Source organism: Geotrypetes seraphini, chromosome 3, assembly GCF_902459505.1.
Source record: "Geotrypetes seraphini chromosome 3, aGeoSer1.1, whole genome shotgun sequence".
NCBI classification, from domain to species: domain Eukaryota; kingdom Metazoa; phylum Chordata; class Amphibia; order Gymnophiona; family Dermophiidae; genus Geotrypetes; species Geotrypetes seraphini.
In genome coordinates this window covers 370,609,387-370,626,958 of record NC_047086.1, presented here as the reverse complement: position 1 = coordinate 370,626,958, position 17,572 = coordinate 370,609,387, and the positions used below count along the sequence as shown (strand labels likewise).

The 17,572-nt window shown below is 41.0% G+C and overlaps 1 protein-coding gene across 5 annotated transcripts in view; it reads left to right on the top strand.

The window, feature by feature from the left end:
• Window positions 1-2,091, top strand: part of BABAM2 (BRISC and BRCA1 A complex member 2) — a 467,557-nt gene extending 465,466 nt beyond the window's left edge. For all 5 annotated transcript variants that reach the window (XM_033939322.1, XM_033939323.1, XM_033939325.1 and 2 more), the window contains one exon: window positions 1,688-2,091. In XM_033939322.1, the coding sequence (XP_033795213.1) occupies window positions 1,688-1,751 (64 nt within the window). In that variant the 3' untranslated portion in view covers window positions 1,752-2,091. The remainder of the gene's footprint in view (window positions 1-1,687) is intronic.
• The last annotated feature ends 15,481 nt before the right edge of the window (window positions 2,092-17,572 follow it).

Sequence of the window (17,572 nt, the reverse complement as noted above, 5' to 3'; positions counted from 1 at the left end):
CACAAATGTTGTCATCCCTTTAGGTTTCGGTATTGCAATTGTATAATATCCAAAGAGTGTTCTTGGCGTGGGAGACCATCGCCTGCCCCAGAGAGCTGTAGTATAATGTCCAAGCCCATGCCCAAACTGTATGATGCGAGGACATGTCCAAAGCATATGTCCCAAAGAGGCATGGGTCTGAACACACTTTGGGCAATTATGGTTCGGAATAATACCCATCCGGGATGCTCGCGCAGGGAAGATGTAAAGCTGCAGAACAATCTTAAATTTTTATTCTCAATGTAGAATGTTGGAGGACACCTTCCTGATGTTTTGTAGTACGTGTTGCACTTGTTGAACAGTCAGTGAGCAATGCAGGTCTTCTGCCCAGGAGGCCGCCAGAATGTCCAAATTAGGCCCCGGTTGACAATCCCGGAGGCTCAGTAGGTGAAATCGAAGAGGTATCGGCTGCTGAGCTGAAAGACTAAAAAGTTCCGAAAGTGCTTCGCGGCTGTCCTCTTTTAAATATCTAGCTGGTAAAGAATGAACATAATGTCGTACCTGATAGTATGCAAAAACATCTGTGGCCGGCAAATCAAACGTATGACATAAAGTAAAAAATAAGGCCAGTCATCCTTCATCTGAAAACAATTGAAATAGATATTGTAATCCTTTCTCAGCCCATCGTTTAAAGTCCAGGCAAAAATGAACAATTGCCCTAAATGGGCAAATACATAGATATCTCAGAGGATAGCTGGGCAGATTTACAAAGCCACCGCTATGTCCGCCGAGCAGGGGCAAATATTGGGTAGTGTGCCACCACTGGGCGGAGAGTCGGTTCGAAGACATGTAGCAAATAACTAATATGATAAGGAGCCAACAAAGATAGTTCTAAGGAAGTGGCTGTAAAAGAAGTACCTCTAAACGAGTCATTATTATGTCTCATCTGGCATGCCAAGGCATACCAGCGAATATTCAGCAGTCCATACCCTCCCCTTTCCCTAGGTAGACACATCCGAGGAAGTGTCATGTGCAGTCGTTTGCCCCCCCCCCCTAAAAAACATTGCAATTCCCTGGTAAGTTGAATATTGTGAGTATGTGATAGTAGCACGGGGAGTACCTGAAAGCGAAACAACCATTTGGGAAAAAGGACCATATTGTATAAAGCAACTCGTCCTGCCACAGACAGGGGAAATGTCAACCAAATTTGTAGCCTTTGTAAAGTATCATGCAATAATGGTGAAATGTTACTTTTGTAAAGAGATGTGATAGCTCTAGGAATCAACAAGTTTTAATAAAACATAAACTTTATGTTGCACCCGAAATACAACTGGTAACCAATGTAAATAATCAGAATTAGTGTAATATGTGCCATCCAGTCAATTCCCATTACTGCGGCATTTTGTACCAATTATAACGCTCTCCCTCTTGTTTTTGAAATTCCAAGACAGAAAGTGTTAAAATAGTCTAACCTAGACAGAACCATCTCCTGCACAACAGTCCAAAAATCAGAAGGCAAAATCAGCAATTTCAGGTGATAGAGCATATGAAGTTGGTTGAAACATGCCTTAACAGTCTTAACTGTTTGCAGCTTCATGGTCAGGCCTGAGTCCAAAACATTCAAAATGAAGAATTTGTTATATATTTTGTTGGCATTAATTGCTTTTCATCAAGATGTTTACTAACAGCATTTTCTTCTTTTTTTCAGGGCTTATTTCAAAACCTTTGTCCCTCAATTCCAAGAGGCAGCATTTGCCAATGGAAAGCTCTAGACTGTACCATAGACTGAAAAGCTGATATGGTCAACATGCTTTTCTGTTACAAGGCTGCTAAAGTCTGTATGGTGGCCATGATGATTACAGACTGCACTCACTCGTTTGGTGCAAGATGAAGACTTCCATTTCTGTTGGTTAATGATAGAATAAGTACAGGATGCTTTTATTTTTTTCCATATTGCTATAACTTTTTCCAGTGCTATGAAAGCAAACTGTTGATGTTTATATGGTACTTTTTCCATGAATGTGGAACTAAATGAAATGTTACATGCTTGATATCTTGCTTCCAGAAATGCTTGTGCTTCAGAGCCTGTTAAAGAACTGACGTTTTCACATACTCTGGTGTGCTGTCTTTTTTTTCTCTCTCTCTATTACTGGATATATGAATTCTGAAAAAAAAGTAGAAAAATAGCCATACCAACCACTCAGTTCTACAGTCATTTTCTCTCCTTCTCTGTAGCTTTCCTGAATATTGTCTTTGTTTCCACTGGAAGGTTGTTCCATGCATTGTTTTTTATTACTTCTGAGTCTAACCCTTTTCACACATGTCTCATGATCCCTCATTCCAAAGCTTTGAACCTGGAGGATAGGCAATATTGGGGAGAGATGATTGAGATATTTTAATACATACAAGATATACATACAATCACAGAAGGCAAGCTTTTTTATTGGAAGAGAGGCTATGGAACAAGACATCACTGCTTTCCCGCTTCCCCAAGATTTTGCTGTCTAGCTGATAACTCCTTGAGGTATCTTCTCCCTCCCCCTTCTTAATAAAGTTAGTTTTCCTGAAGTCTAGGACTCTCACCTTTGAAAATCTAATCACTTCTTGTGCTCTAATATTAAACAAGAGCACCTTGTAATTGCTGGATCTTAGATCAGGAACGCACTTCCCATTTGAAAGCACCAGGCTTAGTGTGGGTATTATTACCAGTTCAAAGAAAAGTTACACCAGTAGAGAATTCAAGATCTTTCTGCTTCTAGATGATACTGCAACTGGGATACCCCGATAAGCATCTGGCAAATTGAAATCTTTCATTTCTCTTGCCCTCTTTTACATGATAACTTAAAGACTTTAAATCTATTTATTTATTTAAAAATTTATATACCATATACAACTAAGCGGTTTCCATATCACATACATAAAAATCTTGTTTCCCTCTGATTATCACATATAGCATAGACATGTCTAAACAACATCGTTAATCGTCCCTGCTATAATAGGGATAGAGCACAAATTCAATCAATTCAGAAATACAAGCAAGCTTTAAACTACAGGATTTTAACACTAATCTAAACACTCCAATTGATGATGCTTTTTGGGAATCTAATCTAATCTACAGTTTGTGAGTCGCTCTATGCCTAAATAGGTTCAAGGCAATGCACAATTGGGGTGTTAAGCAAACAGATAAAGGAGAAAGAGGACATTAGGCAGGAGGAGGAGAGGGAGGGGTGAAGAAACCTCAACGGGGAAGCAAAGAGGAGATATTAAAATACAGCTTACACTGGAATGAGGAAGAAATCTTTGACTTCGAACAAGCTATTGATTGTCAATGGAGTATATTGTCTCGAAGAGAAGTCTTTAGTTTCTTTCGAAATCAGAGATAGCAGTGTTCTGTTTTGATGGTTATCGGGAGGTTGGTCCAGGTTGAAGAGAAGTCTTTAGTTTCTTTCGAAATCAGAGATAGCAGGGTTCTGTTTTGATGGTTATTGGGAGGTTGGTCCAGGTTTTTGCACCGATGTAAGTGATGAGTGAGTTGAATGTGCGCTTATACTTGTATTTAGGAGACGGGAGGATCAGAAGAAGTTTTTTCATGTTTCTGGCTGAATTGGACAAAGAAATGTTGAAAAGGTTTATGAGAAGTTCAGCTGAGCTTGCATGCAAGATGTGATATATTAAGCATGACACTTTGAATTTAATGCATGCAGTGATTGGTAGCCAGTGAAGTCTTTTGAAATAGGGCGATATGGAGTCAACATTTTTCAGCTTGAAGATTAGCCACATTGCTTTTTTTTTCCCATGAAATTTTATTGGGTTTCACAAAAAGTTACATGAAACAAAGAACCATAACAGAACATCAATGCCACATTGCTGTGTTTTGAATCAGTTGTAGTTTGTGGATGAGGGTGGTGTTTATGCCTGCATAAAGTGAGTTGCTGTAGTCCAGTTGAGACAGTACTAGTATTTGTGTCAGTATTGCAAAGTGGTGACTATGGAAGAAGGGCCTTACCAGTCGGAGTTGTCTCATACTGTAGAAGGTTTTCTTTCGTAAGTTGGAGATCTGCAGTTCATAGAGGAGGGTAAAGTCCAGTTTGCCCCCAAGTATTTTGGAGGTTTTGTTGGTTCCAAACGGCAGGGTGATAGTTGTAGGGAACTGTGAAACCATAGTACTTTTGTTTTTGCTGTGTTCAGTTTGAGCTTTTTGTGCGGCCCATGCTTGTATTTAGTCTATGCTGTTGGCAATTCTGTGAGGGATGTCATTGGAGTTTCATTTAATGGGGATGAGGAGGAGAATGTAATCTGCTTATGGTAGTAAGCTCTCATTGTTATTCAAGGTAATATTGCCTAAGGAACTCATGAAAAGGTTGTAGAGTGGGGGAGAGGAGGGGATCCTTGGGGAACACCACAGAATGCCTGCCAGCTTTGCGAGAATTCCTCATATTTCCATACAAAGTAATTTATGTTCTCTAGGAAATCTTTGAGCCAGTTGTATACTGTGCTCACTATGCCTATTTCATTGAGTATGTTTAAGAGCAGTTGGTGGTTGACAGAGTCAAATGCTGCTGAAATATCGAATTGGATGAGGATGGTTTGATATCCTTTTCTTAGTGCTTGCTTGACTTTGGTAGTTAAAATTAGCAGAAGCAGTTCCGGGCTGTGTTGCAGGCAAAGTCTGAACTGCATGTGATGAAGGCAGAAGTGTTTTTCAATATAGGTTGAAAGCTGTTTACTTAAATGTGTTTCTAAAGGTTTGGTGAGTATTGGGATGCCAGCTATAGGGCTGTAATTTGTAGGATTTGTTAGATCTGCACTTGGTGTCTTGGGAATAGGGGTGAGTGCTATCTGACCCATTTGGGGCAGAAGTTGGCCATGGTGTAGCAAATTGTTCAGAAAGTGAGTGATCCAAGCAATGATGTGATTTGGGGTATTAGCAAATAACCAGCTGGGGCATTTGTCAAGGGCGCTACTGCAGGAGGAGAGTTTCTTTAGTAGTTTAGCTGTGTCAGAATTTTCTAGTGGTATAAATGTGCTCCAGATTAGGTCAGCAGCACAGGGGTCGGAAGTCATCTGTGGTGATGGGTGAACTGGAGTTGTTGTGGTGGAAGTGTTCTGAATCTGAATTTCATTTGTCACAACGGACACTTGTGTGGTCTACATTCTGTACAAAATCTGCTCGACTCACTATGTCAACATCCATCACCCAATCGACATTCTTCATTATGCACAAGGCCTATTGTACCCCAAGAAAGAAGGTCCAGATATTGAAAACTGACTCTTTAAATCTATACTGGTCTTGCTTCAAAGAACTAGGAGTGTTATCACAACTACAATATTATTCTCCTGCCCCAATGTCCAAATCTTCTGGAACAAAATAACTAATATACTGGATTTAGACAAAAATGTATCTATTTCATATAAAATGATTATTCTGTGCTTATCAAATTCCTCCATTACTATGGGGCTCATTTTCAAAAAAGAAAAACACCCAAAAAGTGACATGAAAAGGCAGATGGGTATATTTTTCACCATACCCTTTCAATACTACCGTATGAATCAGGAAAATTAAGCAGAAATTGATTTCTAGTTTTAGAAGTAGGACCTCCATTAAGAAAATGAAATAATTGAAAAATGTACTGCAGTGCTAAACCATGAAGAGATTTAAAGATCAGAGTGCAAGATGTTAAATTGCACCCTGGCCTCTATTGGCAACCAAAGCAATTCCAAATAACATGAGATGTTTTTGAGTAAATTATTCTAACTGAATTCTGAAGTAATTGTAATCTATTTTTCTTATGCAGAATTACAGCAGACTACTTGTGAAAGAAGTAACGATTGTACAAGTAATCTAAATATTCCTTGAGTAAAGAATTTTCGTGTGATTCAAAGCTTTTTTTTAACAATAGGAAATAATTCTTAATAATTATATTTATCTGGATATCCATTAATAAACGGCTGTTCACCAGAGACTGGGGCCAGTACATTTTTTTTTAAATTACTGTACCAATGACAGAGATGAAAAAAAAATTTATTTTCTATTTATTGATTAGAATATGTAAGTTTTTGGCAGTGTATAAATTTTTAAAATAAATACATACCATGGCCAAAACTGGTATTAGATGTGGGTGGAGCTCAAGTTCAACACAAGTTTTCCCTTGCCAGCAAAAAAAAAGTACTGCTGGTTTTGAGTGACCAGCCTGTATCTAAATGTCAAGTGTAGGTAATGTGTTAATCTCTCCGCACCCCCCAACCTGTTTATGTCATACTCTATTCTCTTTATTCCATTCACATACCACACTTCCCTCACCAAATATTTTTTTTTATTATTTTTTTAGACCGTCCTGCCAAAAGAGTCAAGATTGGGTTACAATAATTACATATACAATGTCGGACATACCAGATATAGACATAAATTCTTGCACAGGGAAAAGTAGGAATTTATACATCAGAACAAGGGAGGAGTGAACACTCTGTAAGGAGTCAATTGGAGGAGCAAATTGAAGATTAGAGGGAATTACTGGGAAAAGATGTGAGTTTTTACAGGGTCAGCAATCTTTCTAAAGAACTAATAGAGTGTGGGAGTAGATTCCTGAGAAAGAAGGAGCCGATGACTGTGCTTTGAAGCAGCTGAAGCAGGACCTTCCCTGGCAATCTGAAGTAGGAGGAAGCAGACCAGTCCGATGGACAACAAGGCAGAGAAAAGGCAGGATCCAAAGAGCCAAGTAGGACCCGGCAGAAGAGTCAGGCCAAGGAACACTTCCTGATACCAGCACCATCCAGCAAGCTGACGGAGGCAGTAAAGGGTGCCAAAATATTAATTTAAACACTACATTAAAATATCCTGATTATGTAATGGGTGAGCAGAGTGAAGATTAGTATCTGGCACATCTTCTGTATTTAAAAAACTAGCGCTGACAAGGAGAAAACCAGTGCCATTTTTGAAATCAGCAGGTCAAATATACCCAGACACAGGTCTAATATTTGAGGCACCAAAATGAGTTTTGGCCAGTGTTCTTAATTGGGCTGGGTCAGTTGTGAGATGGCAGCTGGTTATCTGCTTTTTTATCTTCCAGTCTCCCAGTTACTGGGCTGAATGGGCCCCAGACAGAAAAATTAAAATGGACCCCTATAACATCTCTCCCTCAAAGTGGAGAGGCAGAAAAGGGAAAACCCCTCAGAGCTCCAGTAAACAAATACTGCAAAAAGCAAACACATTCTACACCTAAACAGAATACATGATATAGAAACAAAAGACTCAAATGCATGATCAGAGAAGCACATTTCCATAAGCTGATATATTACAATGATAAATTCAAGAAAACAGATGAGAGACACCGAGTCCAAAGCAATACTCAAACAACAATGTAGAAACGTATTTTTTTTCTTAACTCTCTTTCCAGTGTCTCCTGTCCAAAATTGCCCCTCCATGTCCAGCATATCTTCTCTGTATCCCTGTCTTCCCCCTGCCCATCCAGCTTCTCCCCTCTCTCTGTTCCTTTCCTCCTGTACTTCCTACCCTGCATTTCCCCCTCTCTTTCCTGTCACCTAGCCCCCACCCTATGATCTGGCATCTCTCCTTTATATTGGTTCAGTGTCTATGGGGTTCTCTCTCTCTTTCCTCACAACCACCCAGGTCTAGCATTTCATTTCTCCAACCTACCACCTCTAAAGCTGGTCCTACTTCTCTCTCTTGCTCCTACCTTTCTGTGCCAGTCCAGCATCTCCTTCTGTCCTCCCAACCCACAGCTCGTGCAAAATCCCAGAAGGTAACTGGCAGAGGTAGTGATGTGAACAGGCTGTCTGTGGTTCTCCTGCCTTGGCCTTTCCTTTGCTGCATCCCATCTCCTGTGATGTTAGTTCCCATGGACAGAGGAAAGGCCCTAGTGGGGCTGGACACAGGCAGCCTGTTCACATCACTGCCTCTGCTGGTCACCTGCTGGGATTCGGGGAGGGGGGGGCAGAAAGAGACCATGAGACATCATAGGTGAATTTTTTGAGGAAGATGGACATTGGAAAAGAGAGCAGAGGGGCAGCAGGCAACCCTAGGCATTTCACTGGCCTTCCTCAGTGGTAGCTACATCCCTGGTATTTGATGGTGGTGGTGGGAGGGAGAATAGCGAAAGGAGAATAGGTTGTGGTTCCTGCAAACCATGAACTTAAAATTCCTTTCCCCTGGCAGCTCTGATATTGAGAGTGCCTATGGTCAGGGATTGAACCAAGGGGAAATGGAGAGTAGGACTATTGTCAATCTTCACATAAAATAAAAATATTATTCCCCCATTATATCCCATTGGAGGTAGAAATGGTAAGCTGGGACACTGGGTTTGTGAGCCTAAAGAAGGAGCATAGCAGCAGCAGTAGGAAGAGGTGACTGATCACTGGCAGAGTTTATGGGGACAGCATGGGACATATTGCATCGCAGACACTATGGGGCTCATTTTCAAAACAGAAAGATGTCCAAAAATGACATAAACCGGCACTTGGACATTTTAATTGCCAAGATGTTCAAGTGCTGATTTTCAAAACTGACATGTTAGATGTCTAGCAGGTCATTTCCCTCCAGTATGTCTAAATTTGAAGGGGGTGTGTTTTGAGCGGTTTTAGTATGGCCTTAAGACTTGGTTGTCTTGCAGAGATAATGAAACCTTTTTGAAGATGTCCAGGGTGTCATTTACATGACAGGAGTTAGACCCGTTTTAAAAGCACATAAGGGCCAAAATGGTACCCAGACTGACTAGATGACCACTGGACAGATATTAGCATGACTTCCCATACTCCCCCAGTGGTCACTGACCCCTTCCCATCCCCAAAGTTGTGACGGAAACAGCCTCTATGACAGTTGCAGAGATTATGGGAAATCCTAGTCGAGCAGCAAGCAGGTGTTTGGAGTAGCCTAGTGGGTGGTGTAGTGAACCATAGATGGGGATCCAGGCCCATATCCCAACCTCTCCACTACATTTATGGTAGAAAGTGTGAGACCATCAACACCCACCCAAAACTACTTAACTGACATATAAGTGACAGCTGCAGTCATAAGGGCTTTTGGGGTGGTACACAGATAGGTGTAGTAGGTTTTGGGGGAGTTTTGGAGGGCTCACTATACATTATAATGAATCTATGGTGAAATGCATGCCTGACACTCTTTATGTGAAGTTCATAGCAGTGCTCCCTAAGGTGCCCCACTGCTCTTTTGCCATGTCTGTGTGGTCAGTCCATTAAAATGCTGGCCTTTCCCATATCCAAATGGGCTTGTTTTGGGCATTATGCATTTGGTCATTTTGATTTTGAAGAATGGCCAAAAAGGATAGACGTCCAAAGGGCAAGAACATTTAGACGAGTCATTTTTTGAAAAAAAAAAAAAGATAGACATCTTGCATTTTCAAAATTTTCCAATCTGACTTTTGGACATCCTGTTGAAAATGCCTCTCTACGGGGCTCATTTTCAAAAAAGAAAAATGTCCAAAATGTGGCATAAAGGGGCAGATTGAAGTTTTTCTCACCAAACCCTTCCAATTCACTATTTACGAAACCCGTGTTCTAGATCGGGAGTACGCAATTCCAGTCCTCGAGAGCCACAGGCAGGTCAGATTTTCAGGATATCCACAATGAATATGTATGAGATGGATTTGCATGCACTGCCTCTTTGAGATGCAAATCTATCTCATGCATATTTATTGTGGATATCCTGAAAACCTGACCTGCCTGTAGCCTTTTTATGTGAAGTTTCCTCCAATGCCCCCAAGATGCCCCACTGCTCTGCTAGGATGTCTGTGTGGCCAGTCTACTAAAAATGCTGGTCCTTCTTACATCCCAAAGGCTTGTTTTGTGTGTGGGGGGGGTTCTTTTGGATGTGATTTTTTGTTTTTAAATGATTCAAAAAGTTTGACGTATTGAGATCAAGCACATCTGAAAAATGGTAATTTTTTTTTTCTTTATTCTTTATTGAATTTCACATTTTTTATGATAAACAACAATCATATTGAAATCAACAGTATCCATAGAAATACAAATAATTATTAGAAAAGGAAAAAGGAAAATAAGCATTCTTTCAACTATTTGTTAGTCCATAATTGGAGCATAATTCAGACCAAGATTATTTTATAGGCAATATAAAAAGAAAACCTAAAGTGGACCTAATACATTAACTATGAGCTTTTATTCTTGTCTCTCGATAGGGGTAGTAGCTGTCCTCACCTCTTTATCAATAATAAATCTAGATAACTGCGAAGAATCAAAGAAAATATATCTAACTCCTTTAAAATGAATCAAGCATTTGCATGGAAATCATAATACAAATGTAGCTCCCAATTTTAAAACCTGGGGTCTCAAGAGCAAAAACTGTTTCCTCTTTTTCTGAGTTAATCTATTTGAATGGAAAGTCCCCACAATTTCATGCTCTTGTGTCCTAAGGCCAGCAGATGATGTAGTCTTCCTGGGGGGAGGGGGGGGGAAGAGAACCTTTGCACCTGGCCCTTTTTCATTGGCCTAGGCTGGCTCTAATAAATAATAATAACTTTATTTTTATATACCGCAGTGCCACAACAGTTCAAAGCGGTTTACAAAGGAAGAGACTGTATACAAACAGCGATATTACCTTATTGGTTCAACTCACACAGGACATCAGCCCTTTCCCAGAACTTATTAGTTTAACACCAGATACCTATATACCTTCAATTCAGGAAAGCTCTGAAAACGCATCTATTCTCACTATTCAGACCTAAGTTCAATAGTGTCTGACTCATAATGTCCAAATCTTTGTAATCTTACCAGTCTTGTGTAAGCCACAATGAGTCTTAGCTGACACTTATGGGATACAAAAAACAATATGGTATGGTATAAACTGGCCACCAATGAGACAAAATAAGTTAATACTAAAAGCTCCAAATAGATCCAGAAGCATCTTCTCCCTGACTCAACACCTATTCTCTGCTCCCCAAGGGAACTGTCTCCAAGTACAAACTAGCCTGGACAGTGAATCACTATCCTACTTTTCCCAAGAGAAAAACAAACTTCGTTCAAATCTGGACTCAGAGTTAAAACTACTACCAGTTGCTCTTCCCAACCTAACTGTTCACTGCACCGCCCACCAGGCTACTCCAAACACCTGCTTGCTGCTCGACTAGGATTTCCCATAATATCTGCAACTGTCATACAGGCTGTTTCCTTCACAACTTTGGGGGTGGGAAGGGGTCAGTGACCACTGGGGGAGTATGGGAAGTCATGCTAATATCTGTCCAGTGGTCATCTAGTCAGTCTGGGTACCATTTTGGCCCTTATGTGCTTTTAAAACAGGTCTAACTCCTGTCATGTAAATGACGCCCTGGACATCTTCAAAAAGGTTTCATTATCTCTGCAAGACAACCAAGTCTTAAGGTCATCCTAAAACTGCTCAAAACACACCCCCTTAAAATTTAGATATACTGGAAGGAAATGACCTGCTAGACATCTAACATGTCAGTTTTGAAAATCAGCACTTGAACATCTTGGCAATTAAAATGTCCAAGTGCCGGTTTATGCCATTTTTGGACATCTTTCTGTTTTGAAAATGAGCCTCATAGTGTCTGAGATGCAATATGTCCCATGCTGTCCCCATAAACTCTGCCAGTGATCAGTCACCTCTTCCTACTGCTGCTGCTATGCTCCTTCTTTAGGCTCACAAACCCAGTGTCCCAGCTTACCATTTCTACCTCCTATGGGATATAATGGGGGAATAATATTTTTATTTTCTGTGAAGATTGACAATAGTGCTACTCTCCATTCCCCCTCAGTTCAATCCCTGACCATAGGCACTCTCAATATCAGAGCTGCCAGGGGAAAGGAATTTTAAGTTCATGGTTTGCAGGAACCACAACCTATTCTCCTTTCGCTATTCTCCCACCACCACCAAATACCAGGGATGTAGCTACCATTGAGGAAGGCCAGCAAAATGCCTAGGTTTGCATGCTGTTCCTCTGCTCTCTTTTCCAGTGTCCATCTTCCTCAACCACTCACCTATGATGTCTGGTACAACTATTTCTTTCTTCTTCCCCCCCCCCCATGCTTCCCATGTAGGTCTGGCATCTCTTTCTGCCCCCCCCCCCCCAGAATCCCAGCAGGTGACCAGCAGAGGCAGTGATGTGAACAGGCTGCCACCTATGGGAACTGACATCACAGGAGATGGGATGCAGGAAAGGCCCTGGCAGGAGAACCACAGACAGCCTGTTCACATCACTACCTCTGCCAGTTACCTACTGGGATTTTGCAGGAACTTGTAGGTTGGGAAGACAGAAGGAGATGCTGGACTGACATGGAAAAGTGGAAGCAAGAGAGAGAAGTAGGACCAGCTTTAGAGGTGATAGGTTGGAGAGATGAAATTCTAGACCTGGGTGGTTGTGAGGAAAGAGAGAGAGAACCCCATAGACACTGAACCAATAAAAGGAGGGAGCAATGCCAGATCATAGGGTGCGGGCTAGGAGACAGGAAAGAGAGGGGGAAATGCAGGGTAGGAAGTACAGGAGGAAAGGAACAGAGAGAGGGGAGAAGCTGGATGGGCAGGGGGAAGACAGGGATACAGAGAAGATATGCTGAACATGGAGGGGTAATTTTGGACAGGAGACACTGGAAAGAGTTAAGAAAAAAAATACGTTTCTACATTGTTGTTTGAGTATTGCTTTGGACTATGTGTCTCTCATCCGTTTTCTTGAATTTATCATTGTAATATATCAACTTATGGAAATGTGCATCTCTGATCATGTATTTGAGTCCTTCTTTTCTATATTTTATTTACCCAGTAACTGGAAGATAAAAAAAGCAAATAAGCTGCCATCTCACAACTGACCCAGCCCAATTAATAACACTGGCCAACACTCATTTTGGTGCCTCAAATGTTAGACCTGTTTCTGGGTATATTTGACCTGCTGAGTCCAAAATGGCACCAGTTTTCTTCTATCAGCTCTAGTTTTTGAGATATAGAACATGTGCCATATACCACTCTTCACTCTGCTCACCCATTAAAAAATCAGGATATTTTAATGTAATGTTTAAATTAATATTTTGACACCCTTCACCGCCTCTGTCAGCTCACCGGATGGTGCTGGTATCGGGAGCCGTTCCTTGGCCTGACTCTTCTGCCGGGTCCTGCTTGGCTCTTTAGATCCTGCCTTTTCTCTGCCTTGTTGTCCATCGGACTGATCTGCTTCCTCCTACTTTGACTTGCCAGGGAAGGTCCTGCTTCAGCTGCTTCAAAGCACAGTCATGGGCTCCTTCTTACTCAGGAAGTCCTGGACCAGGTTGATGTCAGGCCTCTCCAGAGTCCAGCTTGCTGTTCTTCAGGACTGTTTTCTGTTGGTTGTTTTTTTTTTATTCTCATTTTTCTATTTTGCTTGATTGTATTATACATTCACTCCCCTTCATTCACTCCTGTAATATCAACTGTTATATCTTTCCTATTATTATTGGCATTCTTTTCTATATGTTTCTTTTTAAACTTTGTAAGCTGCTTTGACCTTTTGCATTAAGCGGGATATCAAATGTACAATAAACATAAACATATCTTTTAACTATGACGGAAACATATTAAAAATTAAAGTGTACAACATGAAAATCTACTTATTTCATACCAAAAGCACAAGTTTATGATACAAACTTTCCAATCATTCGACACACAAGAAGCTCCTTTTGTAAGACTTCTGAGAGTGGGTTCTGCCAGGACAATCCCGCATAAGATTCCAACAATAGTCTGCCATCATGTGTGCATCCCATCTTCCTTGGTATCTGGCTTTCATTTTTATGTTTTGGTGAAATCTTTCACCTTGCTCAGCGATCTAAGTGACTGTGTAGACAATGGACTTGAACACTCATGTTACAGCCAAAGCCTGTTGAAATGAAAGAGCATATCCTCTACTAATTGCGTGTAGTTGTCTGCCTTCTTGTTGCCAAGAAAGTTTTTCACAAGAACAAATGAAGACCAGGCACAAGATTCGATTTCATTCATTGATGCTATGAAATGTAGATCATTTCTAAGTTGTCTGATCTGTGGACCATCGAAAATTCCTGCCTTCAGTTTTTCCATGGTAAGTCCAGGTAACATAAGCACTATGGAGCTCATAATCGAAACTTAAACACATCTAAAAACCCGCCCAAGACCTTAAAGACGGGTCGTCTAAGTGCCGATAATCAAACTGAACTTCTGGAAGTATCCAGGGACTTTTTAGGCCTCTGAATGCCTTTGTGTGCCCAGAGCTGAAGGGCGTATCTGAAGAAGTGGTTAGGGCAGGAAGTGGGCTGACCTAGACTTAGTCGTCCTGCAGGGATAATCGAATGTTTCACAAGACTCACTGGATGAAACTTATACGTTGTGAGTTAGACGATGTAAAAGCAGGCATCCAAAGTGACCACATAACCATTGCAGAGACAGCATAAAGACCCACACATACTCCCCAGTGATCACTGACCCCCCCTCACACAAATATCAGGTTAAAAACATACATACCTGTCTCCAGAACATCAGCACCTGCCATAGGAAAGCCTAGTAGAGCTGCATACAGGTAGCTTAAGTAGCCTGGGGGTGAGCTAGTGAATCACAGAGAGGAGGACCCAGGCCCATAAGCCACTCTAACCACTACATTCATAGTGGAAATGTAAGCCCACCAAAAAAAATCAAACAAACCCAACTGTATTGCCATATAGGTGACACCTGCAGCCATAAGGGCTATTGGGGTTATAGACAGGTGAGTATAATGGGTTTTGGGGGGGCTCATCATATCCTATAAGGGAGTTCTGTTGAGATGTTTATGTAGCACCCTTTTTGTGAAGTTCACAACAGTGCCCTGTAAGGTGCCCCACTGCTCTGTTGCCACGTCTGGGTGGCCAGTCCATCACAATGCTGGCCTTTCCCAAGTCCAAATGGTCTTGTTCTGGGTGTTTGGGACTTAGACAAATTTTTGGTTGAAAATGTGGTCTAAAGATAGACGTACTGGCAGTCTGGATGATCAATGGCCTGGACATCCAGATAGACAATTTTGAAAAAAAAAATATTTTGGATGTATTTTTCGTGAATGGACATTTTCCCACTGCCGATTTTGGGCGTCTAGCACTATACGACCAAATTCAACTTAGACGTTTGTTTTGATTATGCCCCTCCATGTATTCAATGCCTTTACAAATTATTTCATCAGGCCTAGCTTTATATATAGTGATGGCAATAAGATTCTATCTCGTGCCACCAAAGGTTCATTGATTACATTTTATCTCCCAATCACCATATTCCCTGAGGCTTTTTTTTTTTTTTTTTTTTTTGCCTAATGTTCATGTTTGACTCCACTATCCCAAAGACATATCTTACTATCCCATTTATATACGAAACTAGAGCTGATGCGGCTATCCAATACAATTTTCTGAATCATCGCCTCAAATAACCCCAGGAACAGACCAAAAACCCAAGGCACCAAGAAAAACTTCTTTTCTGTTGGCCTGTGTGATATTATATCTCCCTCCCAGTAAGTTTTGGCAAGAAGCTAATGCATTTCAAATTGTTGTGTCTGAGGCTCAAATCTATTCTTTTTCCCTACTTGTTCTTGATTTCTATTTCTAGTCTCACCCTTCCTGCCTCTTCCACCCCTCTCTTCACCCTGTAGTGCTTGTACCCTCCATCAAGACCCTCTTTCAGAATCCTCTCAGCCTGTCTCCCCTATTTATTTTATTTATTTATTTAATTTGATTTCTATCCTGTCCTCCCAGTAGCTCAGAATGGGTTACAAGCCAACATTCACAGTGGAATACATTTGGACAGTACAATGACTATACAACAACTTAAGTACAAGTTAAGAAGAATGGAGAAGAGAGGGCAGAAAGAAAGGGGGTATTTAAGGGGGGAAGGGGAAGTAGAGCCCCTCTTCACTAAGTCCAGCAAAATTCCTCTCACAGTCCTCTACAACTCTTTGTATCACATCCCATGTTCTCTCTCCCCCCTCCCCCCGCTTGCATTCACTTCAGTTCTGCTCTTCCTTTCACCACAGCCTACGTCTCTTCTCTCAGCCATGTTGTCTCAGTTTAATATTCTCCCTGTCCATCTCTTTTTCTTCTTTCCCTTCCAACATTCTTTCAGTGAGCCCCTCTTACTATTTGGCATATTTATAGAATTTGCTATTGTAAATGTCACCACATGCTTCTTGATTTTAGATTGAGCTAGACTTCTCCTTTTCTTTGCTCCATCATAATAGATTATAGTCCAGTATAATAATATCCTAGTCAAGGTTCTCTCCTTATAACCAACATCTCTGTGGCAGCCACTAAGTCTAATTTGTTTTTTTTCCATTCCTATGTCTAGATCTGAGATTTAATTTCCTATACTATGACCATTAGTATGCGTAGTTTTCCAGATGTTACTTCCCCTTTCTGTTCAAGCGTTTAATGGTTTATTTATCTAAGGACTTTATCTACCCATCCTCAATGATCCTAGTTTAAAGCCCTCTTTACTAGATGCCATTCTGTTCTGGAAGATGTTTCAACAGTTGCATCATAATTGGATATGCCATATTCCAAAGATCTATACATAATTAAACCACAAGTATGTCTACCATACATATTTATTGCACCCTCAGATGCTGATTTCAGCCAAAACTCAATTGCAACACTGAGCATTGTGTTTTGGCTGAAATCACTATCTGATGGAACAATTTACTTGTCGTCTAATATCCCAAGGATCTACACAGAAGTATTAGAAAATGCCTCGCTTGCATTCTGGATCCAGAACACATTCTTAGAAGTATCAAACTACAGTATAGCAAAATTAGTTCATATCAGTGCGCATCAGATTTTGAACAAGGATTGATATCAAAACCTAATAATTTTTCCAGTGACTAGGGGAGACATTCTAGACATGTGGGTAGTATCCCAGTGGCCACGTGCCATATGCAGAAGGAATCCAAACCAGATTTTCTCTTTGTGATGCCGCTCTACCTCAGTGTACTTTCTAGCTCCATCTACAGTTTTTTCCTTCTGCACATGTGCCAGCAGGAGTGTGTTTGTTCTGCTTTCTCTTTTTTATTATTTTATTCGGTGTTTTTATCCCCCTTTTTTTTCCAGGATTTCTTATGCTTGGTGTGCTTATTCAGTTAACAGGCCAATCCCAGTGGGTACCTGTCAGCTAGCCTGCATCTGCTTCTGAGGAGTTCAGGGTATCCCTGTTTCTCCTACTACCGAACGATGTTCAGCACAGGGTGTTGGGCATACCTAGGAGACTTAGTGGTGTCTTGCAGGGTGCTGGCTGCGTTCCGTGTCTCTGTCTGCAGGAGTGGAGATGCAGTTAGGCATGAAGTCTGACTGGCAGCTTGAATATCAGTATCATGAAGGCATCCCAAGCATGAGGCAGTGGTTCCCTGATTCCAGCTACTGTAGGAGAGCTGTGGCAGGCTACAGCACATTTCCAGCATTTCAGCACAGGTCACAATGAGTAAAGACTGTCACAGCCTGTGAGGTGAATCGGGAGGGGGGGGATCTGAATTTTGGAGTTATGAAGGTTTCTGTATGTTCCCCCCACCTGAAAATCCTAAAATTGCTGTTTTTAATGTTTGATATATGTGAAAAATATCGCAATTTTGGCATGAATTTCTTAGCAGCA